The sequence below is a fragment of the Cibotium barometz genome, chromosome 51, assembly GCF_041138505.1.
Source record: "Cibotium barometz isolate CiBa-2024 chromosome 51, ASM4113850v1, whole genome shotgun sequence".
In the NCBI taxonomy this organism is placed as follows: Eukaryota; Viridiplantae; Streptophyta; class Polypodiopsida; order Cyatheales; family Cibotiaceae; genus Cibotium; species Cibotium barometz.
In genome coordinates, this window is record NC_141096.1 from 7,250,899 (window position 1) to 7,264,646 (window position 13,748).

Genomic DNA, 13,748 nt, shown 5'->3' on the forward strand with positions numbered 1-13,748 from the left:
ACACCATAAGCTCAAAGAGAGAGAGAGAGAGAGAGAGAGAGAGAGAGAGAGAAGAGGAAAGCTAAAATGAGACTAATGGGATTGTCCCTTTTCATATTTCATAAAATGACTTATATACAAGAGTTCATAGTTACAATGGCTGACCGCCCATTTAAAATTGGGGGCCCAAAACTAGTCTTCTTAGTCTTTCTAGCTCCATGTACAACTATTCCTCATCATGACCGGCATCACATAAGCCGTAAGCTCAATCATCCCATGTCTCTTATACAATAAGCGCATTGCCTGGTTACAAAAGATAGATTACAAAGAGTGTAGCCACACTAAAGGTAATGTTAACTAGAGTGGTTAACAATGTGGCTACCCTCTTTCAGGCCTTATGATTTTGGTTCAAATGCATGGACACATCAAAACAGATAAAGAGTTCGTGTCATGATTAACGATGGGGCTACATATAACTTTTTGAATTATCACTTGGTTACAAATTAAAAATTGCCACAAAGCCCCAGTGATTATAAATACATGGTATCTCTTGCTAATGGGCATGATAAGCATGTATGGGACACGGTGGTTAAGCAAGTACCACTTAGTATTCAGGGACATAAAATGCACTTAGATTTTCAGGTAATGCATATTATGAGAGCTGATGTTATTTTGGGTCGTGAATGGTTGTTTCATTTAGGACCCCCACCAATGATTGCCTTGATGATAATATGATGTTACGATATGATGGTGGTGTGCATTTATGGTGGCATTGGGGTCCAATTTTTATGGGGCGAAATTAGAGGTTGAGGCCTTGGAGATTCTCAACAAGGATGTTGGTTTTGACATTGAAGGGTTAGTCAACATAGAGGCTCGCATGTTGGATGGCAAGGCTTTGAATTGAGGTCCTCACAAGATGTAGAAAGTTTGTTTCTCATTGGTAAGGTTTAGCATTGATAAGTTTGGGAGGAAGAGGCTTCATTGCTTGATGAGACTACCAAGATGGGTAACAATGGGTATGGGCCTTGAGAGGATAGTTAACAGAGAGGTTATTGGGGAGTAGGAGGTAGAGATACGTATCTCCATGGATTCATGTTCACCGATTTGAGAACACTTGAGCCTTGCAAGATAGGGAAAAGGAGAGGAAGAATGCAAGGGTCTTACATGTTTTGCACCTCTAGCCACTCTTGGTAGAGTAACCCTCTCTTGTGGAGAGCTAGGGTCCTCAACCTTACCTACTTTGTTGATCACCAAAAGGAGCTTTACAATTGGGTGGATGGAGATATATATATATATATATATATATGGAAAGCTCAACCTCTACTTCGATGCCACAGTGAGCGAGAATGAGGAAGAAGAGAACATGCATCACCAGTTGCCCACACAATCCCTAAGTATGCATGCCACAACAAAGAAGAAGAAAAAACGTACAAGCAACTTCAATCACAAGAGCAAGAAACTCAAACTAAATTGTGGGAATGGGATTATATCTTTTCTCTCATTAGTCAAATTGTCTAATATACAAGACTCATATGTACAATGTCTGATCTCCCAAGTAATATCTGGGGGCCCATAAGCTAGTCTAGCCTAATTCCCTAGTGTAAGTATACACATTATCAACATTACATAAGTCGTAAAGAAGCTCAATGTAACTTATTCATTGATTAGATACTATATTTAAAAATATATACATAATTTTATACAGTGTATTAAATAATATAATAAAAGAGTTTCACTTTACATGTAGTGTACAGTTATTATTTTCTATGAATAATATTTTGGTAAAAATAAGTTAAATATAATTAATTATAAAAATATCATTTAAATATCATGTATACATATTATGTTTAAATTATTATTATGTAGATATTGTATATAAATGTTAATAAATAATATAATATAAATAGTTTGATATATTATATAATATAATGTATGATATTATAATTTACATAAAGCATTTTGGTGTTGACTTAATCAATATGTAAATTACTAAAGTTAACATATACCTTATTGTGTGTAGATATTATACGAAATATAATATGCATGTATTACTTGTGTATAAATTTTGATGTATACATGAATTGTGTAAAACTTTCTTAATTATATATGTAAATTTTTATTCATAAATATTACACTATGAGTATGAGTTGATATACACACATAATATTAAATCTACATAAATAATTTTGTTATGTATAAATTATTGTGTATTTATTACTATATCCAATCAAACATAAATTTGTATAGTAAGATTGTGTATACTTATTGTCCATAAATATATACCTGCACAATTATACCCTTCTCAATTAAACACAAAAATATAACATTAACTAAAAGTATATCTCTTACCAAATAGTGGTTCTATTATATTTTTAAAATAATATTTTAATAAATATAAAATTTTTAATTATTAAAAAATACTTCAAAGAATTATATATACATATTATGTTGAACTTATCATTGTGTAGATACTTTTTTTTGAAATAAGCTAGAAGTATATTAAGGGAAGAGGGGAGGTTTACAAAACAAGCTTTTTACAAAGAAGCTTAACTTATGCATAAGAGTGTCCAAGCTAGCATTTACAATGATCCTTGCAATTTAACAAGTTCTAGGATGTAATGAATCAGATTATTGTCCCTAATGCTCAAGGCCATGGCCTCTTTTTTTTTAAAGCTCTATCTCCTTTACTGCTTCAAGTGCATTGTTGGTCATTGTTTGGTAAGGTCCAAATCATATTTTCCACTTGAATGACTTCTAGTTTGGCAATCTCCTTCATTAGTTTGATCTTGGACTCCTTCAAAGCACTCCTTATTTGCACAATCACACATTGTTTTAGGCAAAAAATTGCATCACGTTGTACACTTTATAAGACCCACAAGTTCGTGTTGACGCAAACTGTCCATAGGTATACAACCCTAACAATATTCCATAATTTAGAAGACATGGAAATGGTTACTCCTAAACAGCTCTTTCTAGTTAGGTTCCCGAAGGGTGGGAAGGGGCAACTAGAGTAGCCAAGAGTTTGAGAGCCTCTAAGTTGCAAGGGTAGGAAATAAACTGGTGTGGGATGGTTTTAGGTGCTCTCTAGCATCTGGGGGCATATCCCATCTCGAGTTCCAATCCTATGAGCTTTCTCATTAGTCCATAGTGTTTGGTGAAGGATCAACCACAATAAACATGACATCTTAGGAGGGATAACGTTGCTCCATATTTTGCGGAATGTGAATTCCCACTATCTTCTGTCCCAACTTAATTGCCACTTGGTGCTCAATTTTATGTGGAGTGGGGGATCAAGCTTTTTGAAGTGGGGGATAGGCAATAATGAATCCTTCCCCCCCACACTATTGCCCTTATCTTGAAGGTAACTTTGTATTGAATGAAGGCTACAAAATTTCTATCTCATAGAGCTATTCTGGTTTGTACTAGGTTTAGATCTGTATCATCCAGTCTGTACATTTCCTTCAAGGACTCTTGGGCTAGCCAGCTTTTATCCTGGAAGCTCCAAAGGTCCCCCCTAGTTTTCAATTCCCTCTTTTGAAAGTTTGTGGGTAGAGGGAAACATTTCTAGAGGAATACTATTTTGCAAGATCATAGATACCCATATTGAGTCGAAGTGGAATAGTTCCATCTTGAACCTTATGTTAGGGTGGATTCTAAGAAGGCTTTCATATTTTTGCACGTTTTCTAGATGACTTCAATGAGAGGGCTCCCCTTAGGTTTCATTTGTAATCTACTGAAGCATAGGATTACGGTCGGCAGTTTGTTCCATCTAGGATAATTATAGATATCCATATTGAGTCCAAGTGGAATAGTTTCATCTTGAACATTATGTTAGGGTGAATTCTAAGAAGGCTTTCATATTTTTCCAAGCTTTCCATATGACTTTAATGAGAGGGCTCCCCTTAGGTTTCATTTGTAATCTAGTGAAGAATAGGGTCATGGGTCGGCAGTCTGTTCCATCTAGGGTAATCATTAATCGAGAAAAGGGGGATATTCCTATGGAGGAGTTGGGCCCAATCTTCCTCCTTTTAGAAGAAACTTCTGACACCTTTTGAATTCCCATCATGCTAAGTTGAACATTATGTTAGGGTGAATTCTAAGAAGGCTTTCATATTTTTCCAAGCTTTCCATATGACTTTAATGAGAGGGCTCCCCTTAGGTTTCATTTGTAATCTAGTGAAGAATAGGGTCATGGGTCGGCAGTCTGTTCCATCTAGGGTAATCATTAATCGAGAAAAGGGGGATATTCCTATGGAGGAGTTGGGCCCAATCTTCCTCCTTTTAGAAGAAACTTCTGACACCTTTTGAATTCCCATCATGCTATACTAATCTCTTTTCTTTTTATTGCTTCTAACCCCGTGTTCATTAACACCGTTAATTAACCCTTTCCATGCTAATAGAAGCACCATAGTGCCAAGAATATTCCCAGCTTTGAATAAAATTTTCCCACCCAATAATTTTTTCACATATTAAGCCTTAAAAAGTTTTTTTTTTTTTTTTTTTTTTTTTTTTGGGGGCGGGGGGGGGGGGAGTGTAAAGGTGACTCGCTTGTACTTAAGGGCGTTTCGGGCGGTTGCGTTGGTCCTTGGGACGAGCCCCTCTTTCATTTGCAATGGCCGCTCTGCCCCCTCCTCCAGGTATGCTTCAACTCTGCGTTTTCGTGATTTCGTTCTACAAGGGTCTCGATAGCTTGATAGTCTGCGTCAAATTATTATTCACATCGTAACCCAGTTTTTCCTACCTTCCGATCTGCCCTTTGTTTGACTAAATATCGCCCTTTAAACAAAAAAAGGAAGAAATTTGACTGATGCCCCCTTATTAGCTGATCTGAGACAGTCTTTCAAACATCAATGCTGAAAAAATTCACTGCTTCTTTTTAGATTTCCTGTAGCCCATGGGTCTCAAAAGCTCCAATTGAGCTCATAAGAGAGTACCTAGGACTCTTAACTTGGAGCACTGGGGCACGTGATGCACACGTTTGCTCTCCCATTGGGATCTGGCTTCCTTGCACCTTTATATCGGAAAATTGAAGTGATGACACTTGTCACACAACTGACAGATTTGAGGAATCTGTAAGTACATTTCTCTCCTTGTCGTCCAGGACTATCACTTCTTCCATTGGCGGCTCTCGCTCTGCTCTCTCAATTAGAACATCAGACATGGTACTCTGCTCTGGAATCGAACTCCAAGAGATCAGTACCTATCCATTTGTGTGCATCCTGGGCACCTCCGGGCGTGTATTGGGCTGTCAAAGCTGCTCCAATCGGGTCACGGATCTTGTCTAAAGAAGCCGGGTGCAAGGGAGATCCATGTCCATGTGCATGCTTCTCACAGGGCTTGCGACACCTCTTCTTTAAAAGCTCATTTACTTGTGTCCCCTTAACTTGGGCTACCGAGGGCAGCCCATTGGCCATAACTTTGGCCCATAAAGCCCATAAGCATGTGTGACCAGCCCTTAGGGGCAAGGACAGGCTGTCGGCCAGCTCTACCAGGCCTGGGCAGCCAGTTGGCTAGCCCATAAAGGGCCAACACAGTAGGCGGCCAGCACCCAGGCAGCCTGGACAGCAAGGCAGGCCAGCAGCAAGAGCAAGGCGGCTAACACACGGGCAGCCAACGTGTAAAAAGGTGCCTATTAAAGGGGCTACACAAAAACAGGTCGTGGAGATGATTTAAACAGCAGGGCGACTCCTGTTTTAGAACCACCAACCAGCAGTATGGAACTATATAAGCATGGGCTTGTCAATGGGTCAATTCATCTCATTATTCACAAAGTGCTGAAGCCAAAGGGAGCATAACGCAAAGGTGAACCTGAGGCTGAAGGTTTACAGCCAATGGAAGATCTCGAGAAGTTAGTGTTTTTCTCATCATTCAATAAAGCAAATACACTATCCTTGGTGGGGCCCTTGCAGAGGGTATTTGGGACCCAATCGGGTGTACTGTGTCTTTATTGCGATTACCGTGTCTTTATTGCGATTCTCTCTCGGCCCCCCTCTCCCCCCCCTTCTCTCTTGCACTCTTACTTTCACTACATTGCACAATCGTTAGGAACCAAGGTGCTGAATATTCGTTATCTAAAGTATAACCCTATCTGTAAGCTTCAGCCTGTTACAGTGGTATCAGGAAGACAAGATCTGAAAATACTAGAGCAAGTGCACAACATAAAAACGCAGAGAAAAAAGAGAGAGAGAGAGAGAGAGAGAGAGAGAGAGAGAGAGAGAGAGAGAAGCGTATAACTCTGTAGAAAAGACAGTCGACAGGAGCAAAAACTGTCCACGACTTGCTCTACTGCTCTAGAGCAGTTGGCCAACATAGAAGCAGTCGGCCAGGTCAGAGCAGTCAGTTGTAAGAAAATCAAGCAATCGGCCAGCACACAGAGGTAGCCGACATGCACAGGACAACCTCCCACACCTGGAAAAATAGGGAAAAATATGGAGAGGGAAAAAATGAGAAAACACCTAAATCGGGCGGGCACACCCACAACAGAGGCCCTGGTGTAAATATACAGATAAGAGATGACTGCTAACACCCCCTCTCAGCTCCTGGATGTGGAACCAACCCCAGTGAGCTGGAGTGCCGCCGGAGCATAGCCTGAGGTAGAGACTTCGTGAAGAGGTCCGTCGCATTGTCCTCCGTCGAACAATAAAGAAGCAAGATGTCACCAGCCAAAATCTTCTCACAAACAAAGTGATATTGTATCTCTATGTGCTTGGTTCGGGCATGGAAGACCGGGTTCCGAGCAATAGCTATACAGCTTTGGTTATCGCACTGGATGACTGGGGGCTCCTTCTGTGGAAACCCAATCTCGCCAAGCAACCTCCGCAACCACACCACCTCGCAAGTAGCCCGGTACTCTACCTCCGTCGATGACAAGGCAATAGTTGGTTGCCTCTTACTGCTCCATGAAACCGCCCCTGAGCCGAGGGAAAACTGTAGCCTGATGTGGATCTCCTCCCCAATCCGAGTCACTCCAACCGTGGAGTCAGACTCCATCCATCTCCCTCTTGTGTAAAAGAGTCCAAGATCCTTCATACCCTGTAGATACCACAAGATCTGCAATCCTACATCCCAATGAGACTTAAGCAAACATGAGCTCAACAGCCTCATTAGGAAGCTCCCGTCCAATCTAGTATTCATCAACCAAGACAATGAACCATTCTGCTTTCGAGTCAAGGAGGCATCATATTACTCACAAGGATCAACAACTGTTACGGTGGGATGCCAAGCCCTGGAAACCTGCTGAAGACCACTCAAGGCCTTCGAAAACCTGTAAACCACTCCCTCTGAATCCGGAACCACAGCCTGGAGAATGTGCAACATCCATCTCCTCCTGCAAGTAATCAACTGCCACCTGCCTGGCCTTCCAATAGGTCCCCGTGGAAAGAGCTTCCTTAACTACATGAATTTCTTTGTCCTGAATGCTACAAGACATCAAGAACTACCAACATCTGTACTGGAAAGTTCCTGCCAACTGCTGCCTTCATTTGGCAAGCCATCCACCATCTAGTCTGTGAAAGCCAGCACATGCAGTGTATCCACACTTAAGTGGCCATTACCAGACTGCCACTCATCACAAAACTGAGGACCTGGGGGAGAGAGTGCTGAAAGTTTGTAAACTCCATTCTCCACTCTGCCTTCCCATTGCCCAAACTACCTGGCCTGTTGCTTTGTCCTGAAGAGTAACAAAATGCTCATCAAACTCCACCCGTATGCCAGTCTTGCAAATCTAATATGCACTGACAACAGATGAAAACCAAGTGATGGAACATACAACACTTGGGAGGAATGCTTCCCCCATCTGCCACCATCGGGAACTATCTCCAACCTGCTGAAACTGATCCTGTCAAGTGGGAATAGACTCCGTTGGACACCCACACGCGTAATAGCACAACTTAATATCACAATTTGAAATGGACAACTTAATAACAACTGAAATTTGAAATGAAAATGAAATGAAATAGATGGACACCAGCAATGGGTCCAGAACGGGCCGACCCCCCCCCCCCCCCCTCCCCCCCCTCAATATATGATATATTATTGGGAGTATTTAACAAATACAATGCTCCATGGGTTCAAAGAACCAGATGATGTCCATGTACAAATGAATACAGTACCAAACAAGAGGCTCGAAAGCGACCACTTGAGTGGTCCAGTCTCTACGGTCCTGTGCCTTCACTGGACTCTGCGGAGAGCGCCCCACTGGTGTTCCAAAACCACGCATAAACAGGCGCTCCCGTACTAACGCCTGGCTCTCCCGATCTCGGCACCTTTGGACCGTGGTTCTCCAAAAGCTTGGACTACCCGGCATCGAACGGGTGTTAGCCGTAGAGAGAATCCTTTACCAGATTTACAACAAAGTTCTTTACTTAAATTTGAATTCACTTACTTGTAGCTCGCAGATGGAAGACCAATACCCAACCAAGTATGCAGAAAGACTCTTTTTCATTGCTTTATTAATTTGGATGTGAGATACAAGTGGGATGGAATCTCCTTCTTTGCCAACATCAATGAAATGCATGCGGCCTTTATGCATAAAAGAAATCATATTGGTCTTGTACTCTTTGCAGGGCTCAAGCCTATGATGCCATGGCTTGCCCAGCAATACATCACATCCATGTAGTGGTGCAACTAAGAAATGTTCATTATCAAGGTAGCCGTGGATATGTATGCGCAACTTCCCTATCAATGGGGTAACCTGCACCTCTTTACTGACAAAAGCAGCTTCGGCTTCAATCTGAGATCCCATGTTCTCAACCTCAATACCCAAGGCAGCTTCCGTTTGTATAGAGATGAAGTTATCGGTTGCACAGTCATCAAACATGAATAAGCCGGGCTGATCCTTGATTTGACCCCAAGCCTTGCATACCATCCGCTCTTTTGCATCATGATTTGTGTTTCCCTGCACATCAGGAACTGCATGTACATTAGCCTTGGTCTGCTTGTCCTCGTGCTTTGGTTTGCAGTTAGGGTATTGTCGAAACATGTGCTCTTTGCTACCACAAGAAAAACATTTTCCCTCCTTGGCATATTACTCTCATTGCTCCGGGGTCAAGCCGAATTTGTTCTTCTTTGGGCCTTGATCTTTAGATGAGGTATTTTCAGCTCTACCTCCCTTGTGGGTCTCTCGGAAGTTCTTTTTAGGTGGCTGTCCACCTTTTTGCAGATTTGGGATAGCCTTGTCTTTCCCCTTTGAACCGCCTTGATCCTGCTTAATTTTCAGCACCAATTGCTCCGTAGCAAGAGCAGAGGCTGTGAGCTGTTGCAAAGTATGTTTCGGGTTCAATTCAATGCCCGAACGATAAGCTGGTTGCAATCCAGAGCGAAACTTCCTCTTTCTTTCATCCTCAGTGATTTGCATAAAAGGAGTTACCTCAAGCAACACTTTCCAGAACTTGTTGACATACTGTTGCACGCTTTCGTTATCTCTTTGCTCAAGTCTATCCCACTTTTGGGTGAGAGTTTGCTCCGCATTTGGTGGCAAAAACTGAGCATAGAATCTGTCCTTAAAACTCCTTCCAGGTGCAAATGGGGTCCTTGGTGATCTTTTCAGTGATCCACCAATGAGCAGCGGTCCCTTTCAAAAACATACTAGCATGGCGTACTTTAGACTTTTCAGTGAAGTCCTCATCGCTGAAAGCAATGTCAAACTGTGCTACAAATGCGAACACTTTGGAAGCATCATGCTCTCCATGAAAAACATCAAACTTAACAGACTTGTCACGTGCTTTAAATTCCTTGAGCTTTCTGGCATGAGGCTCATGGTCCTCTCTTTTTCTTTTCCCTTTATCCAACGGGGCAGCCCTATCTGCCTGGGCTCCATGGGCCATCATGGAAGTTGCATGAAGCACGGTGGCATGGGCTCCACGAACTTGAGAATCAGATGCATGTGACTTTCCTGCATAAGGCAATGCCTCTCCATGAGACAACTCAGTGGGCAAAGCTCTTCTAGTTGCAGACCTGTCACCCCTACCATGGGATACATGTCTTGAATGCATGTGACCTTCATGTCCTCCATGAACACTAGCATACATATACCTGTCAGGCTTTGTGTCTTGTGGAGAAGATGCATGACGAGAGGTGACTGTCACCTCTTCCTTTTGCATAAATGACCTCAACCTTTGAGATGCGGGATCTCCATGCTTCAAGCGAGGTGGATTTCTGAATTTCAGCTCTCCGTCTTCCCCCTCTTTGATGTCACCTTTGCGGAGGAGGTAAGAAAGTGCCAACTCCCTTGGCTTCTTGCCTACTTCCCGTGCCATGGACTCAAAAGTCTCATCTACCATTGCATTGGCTTTCCTTGCCGCAATGGCACTTTGCACATGGGGATCTTCATGCAAAAATTTTAGCTCTTGCTCTTGTGCCTGCAAAAGCTTTCTCATATGCTCCATTTCAGCCCTCATTGCATCAGGTTCTTCTTCTAGCATGACAGTCTTTCCTCGAGACAGTTGTCCCTTGGATTCACTATCATTTACCCTTTCAAGGGGCTTGTGCCTCCCTCGTAGAGCATCAGAACCACGCGAGGCACTTGATGGGCCCCTCGAATTAGGCACTTCCAAAGGGTTGCCTTGGCTGTCCATTGTGTTAAGTGTGCTAGAAGCGGGGTGTCCAATACACAGGTTCGTTTCCCCACTAAGAAGAGGGAAACAACCGTGCTCTGATACCAATGAAACCGATCCCGTCAAGTGGGAATAGACTCCGTTGGACACCCACACGCGTAATAGCACAACTTAATATCACAATTTGAAATGGACAACTTAATAACAATTGAAATTTGAAATGAAAATGAAATGAAATAGATGGACACCAGCACTGGGGCCGGAACGGGCCGCCCCCCCCCCCCCCCCCCCCCCCAATATATGATATATTATTGGGAGTATTTAACAAATACAATGCTCCATGGGTTCAAAGAACCAGATGATGTCCATGTACAAATGAATACAGTACCAAACAAGAGGCTCGAAGTAGATATTCGAAGGAGAGCGACCACTTGAGTGGTCCAGTCTCTACGGTCCGGTGCCTTCACTGGACTTCGCGGAGAGCGCCCCACTGGTGTTCCAGGACTATGCATAAACATGCGCTCCTGTACTAACGCCTGGCTCTCCCGATCTTGGCACCTTTGGACCGTGGTTCTCCAAAAGCTTGGACTACCCGGCACCGAACGGGTGTTAGCCGTAGAGAGAATCCTTTATTAGATTTACAACAAAGTTCTTTACTTAAATCTGAATTCACTTACTTGTAGCTCGCAGATGGAAGACCAATACCCGGAAGTGTGTGTGCAGCTACCAGTGGTGGACACCAAGACACAGCAGCCTGTCGAGGAGGATGAGGGGTAGCTGCCTTTGGAGAAGGTGTAGCCACCTGAAGAAGGGAGATGTCACCTGACTGCAGCAAGTGCAGCCACCTTGTAGAAGGCACAACCGCCTGTATGGAGAAGGGATCGCCTGTATGGGAGGAGGAGCAGCCCGCTGGAAATGGACACACAGCCGCCGGCTGTGGAGGCAGCGCGGGCTGTATGGAGGTGACACACAGCCTGTATGGTTGCCAGGCTACAGTGGAGAAGGAAGGGCAGCCTGTAGTGCACGGCTTACTGGAGAGGACACACAGTGGACAGCCGCCTGCTGAAGCTGGAGCGCTGCCTGCAGGAGATGGACAGCTGCTTGTAGAATCGCCTGGCTGCAGTGGAGAAGGGGCCGTCAGCCTGTGGTGCAGCCGCCCGATGGATAGGTGACGCCTGGCTGCAGCGTGCACCACCTGTAGTGCAGAGAGAACAACCCCCCCCCCCCCCCCCCTCTCTGGAGGTGAGCACACAGCCGCCTGCAAGTGGCAGTGCAGGCTGCTAGTGACGGTACACACAGCCGCCTGTGGAGAAAACAGCGCAACCTGCTGGAGGAGGGCGTGCGCAGTTGGCTGGAGAACAGGCGCACGTTTCATGTCCCTTGGGGTGGTCGTGGTACCTCCTTTGTAGAGGATGGAGAGAAGTAAACAACCTCAGCTGGCCGGCTCCCCACGTTTGCATGGGGGCGGCCAGCTTCATGGCCCCACACCAGAGTCACATGGGGACGGGGACGGGGACGGGGAAGTGCCGTCCCGGGGACGGGGTCGGGAACGGCAAAAAAAAACCTCTTTTTTAAAAGCAATTTAGGAGTTGTATGCATGACATACATATAGAAACACACTTTGAACAAAATTTTACACCGAATAGACAAAAAAACAAGAGTCATTTTGAGCAAAATGCGCTAATAAAACATCGATGGCACACTGATTATGTGATTGATAGTCTGATAGATACAAAGAGATAAGTACATGCCTCATGGGCAGTGAGGGTTACAAAAAAGAGTGGGTACAAAATAGAGATACTAGATAGATCATAGATGATAGATCACAATAGATCATGGCCATTGGCAGTGGGCACAAAAAAGGTGAGAGATGGCTCAAGGCTCAAGAGTCAAGCCTCAAGCTCCTGAAGTGCTAGGCTCGCGGGAGGCTTGGAAGTCGAAGTCGTCGATGCCATTTGAAGCCTCCTCCTCCCCCTCAAGCTGTAGCTCCTCCTCTACCTCCTCAAGATGCTCCTGAGCTGCAGGATCCTGCTGTGCCATCTCCCATTCGGTGAAGGGATCCGCCTTCCCTGTTGCTGTCGCACATAGCATGCGCAAGTTAGCGCTCACAAAAACCAAATCACTTGCCCTTTGCACTTCAAGGCGGTTCCTCTTCTTAGAGGCAATGTGACTGTAAACGCTCCAAAGTTGCTCCAAGCAACTAGAGCTCACAGCCTGGCTAAGGATGCGAATAGCCAGGCGCTGCAACTCCGGCCCATCTGATCCGTAATCCTCCCACCAAAGAGGAGACCCAATCTTGAGGCGGTCAAGCTGTGCATCTAAACATCCAAAAGATCCCTGCCGCGTCCTGTACTGCTTTGATCTTCCGCCTGATGGTAGCGTCGGGCTCTAAGCGCTCCAAAATGATCCGCCATCCCTTGCTTACTTCCTTGTCGGCCTCTTGCTTTCTGCCCTGGAACTCTGGATCAACCACAAAGGCAGCCGCATGAAAGAGGGGAGTAGTAGGAGTTCCACCTGGACTCACATAATGAGTGGATCTCCTCAAACTCGGCCCTGTCTGGCACAAGCTGCTCGAGTGACTCGATCATGCGATCCATGGCCTCATAGACCTTGCCAATACATGGTTCACGGCCGTCAATGACTCGTAGAAGGTGAACAATAGGCTTGACCAAGGCGTCGAGTGTCTTCACCTTCTCCCACCAAGCGGCATCGTCGGCGCGATCTCGGCATGTTCTCCCTGTTTTGCCGATTTTGACTCCGGCATGGCAGAAAATTCATCACTAAGGAAAAGCCCTCTTAGGGCTCCGCCACATGTAGACAAGCGGCCTAGCATGAGGAAGTTGTATGCAAACCTTGTCTCAGAATACTTGAGGAGGGAAAGAGTGCTCCTTTTAGAGAACTCATGTCGCAGCCTTTGGTGGTTGAGGACAAAGGATACAAGCTGGTTAGCCTCCTCAATGGTGGGTGCAATCCATGGCAAGGCACCTATGTCTTTGAGGAGGTTGTTGAGACAATGGGCCATGCAAAAAGAAACTGTGATGGATGGATACATTGACTCAATAATGGTCCCGGCTGCCCTATTTGACGCCTCTCCATCGCCCACCATGCCGACCACAAGCTCCGGCCCAACGACCTCGATCGTGGACGCCCATTCCGCGGCAAGCACATCCACGGCCTTCCCAATGCCACTCGCATCATGTGACTCGATGAAGTACA

At 44.7% G+C, this 13,748-nt stretch overlaps 1 protein-coding gene across 3 annotated transcripts in view; it reads left to right on the plus strand.

The window, feature by feature from the left end:
* The first annotated feature begins 4,497 nt into the window (after positions 1–4,497).
* Positions 4,498–13,748, plus strand: part of LOC147609268 (Mitochondrial substrate carrier family protein) — a 44,540-nt gene continuing 35,289 nt past the window's right edge. Inside the window, exon 1 of one of the 3 annotated variants that reach the window (XM_086787453.1) lies at positions 4,498–4,616. In XM_086787453.1, the coding sequence (XP_086643579.1) occupies positions 4,592–4,616 (25 nt within the window). In that variant the 5' untranslated portion in view covers positions 4,498–4,591. The remainder of the gene's footprint in view (positions 4,617–13,748) is intronic. The other 2 variants (XM_086787455.1, XM_086787454.1) reach the window with 2 other exon arrangements.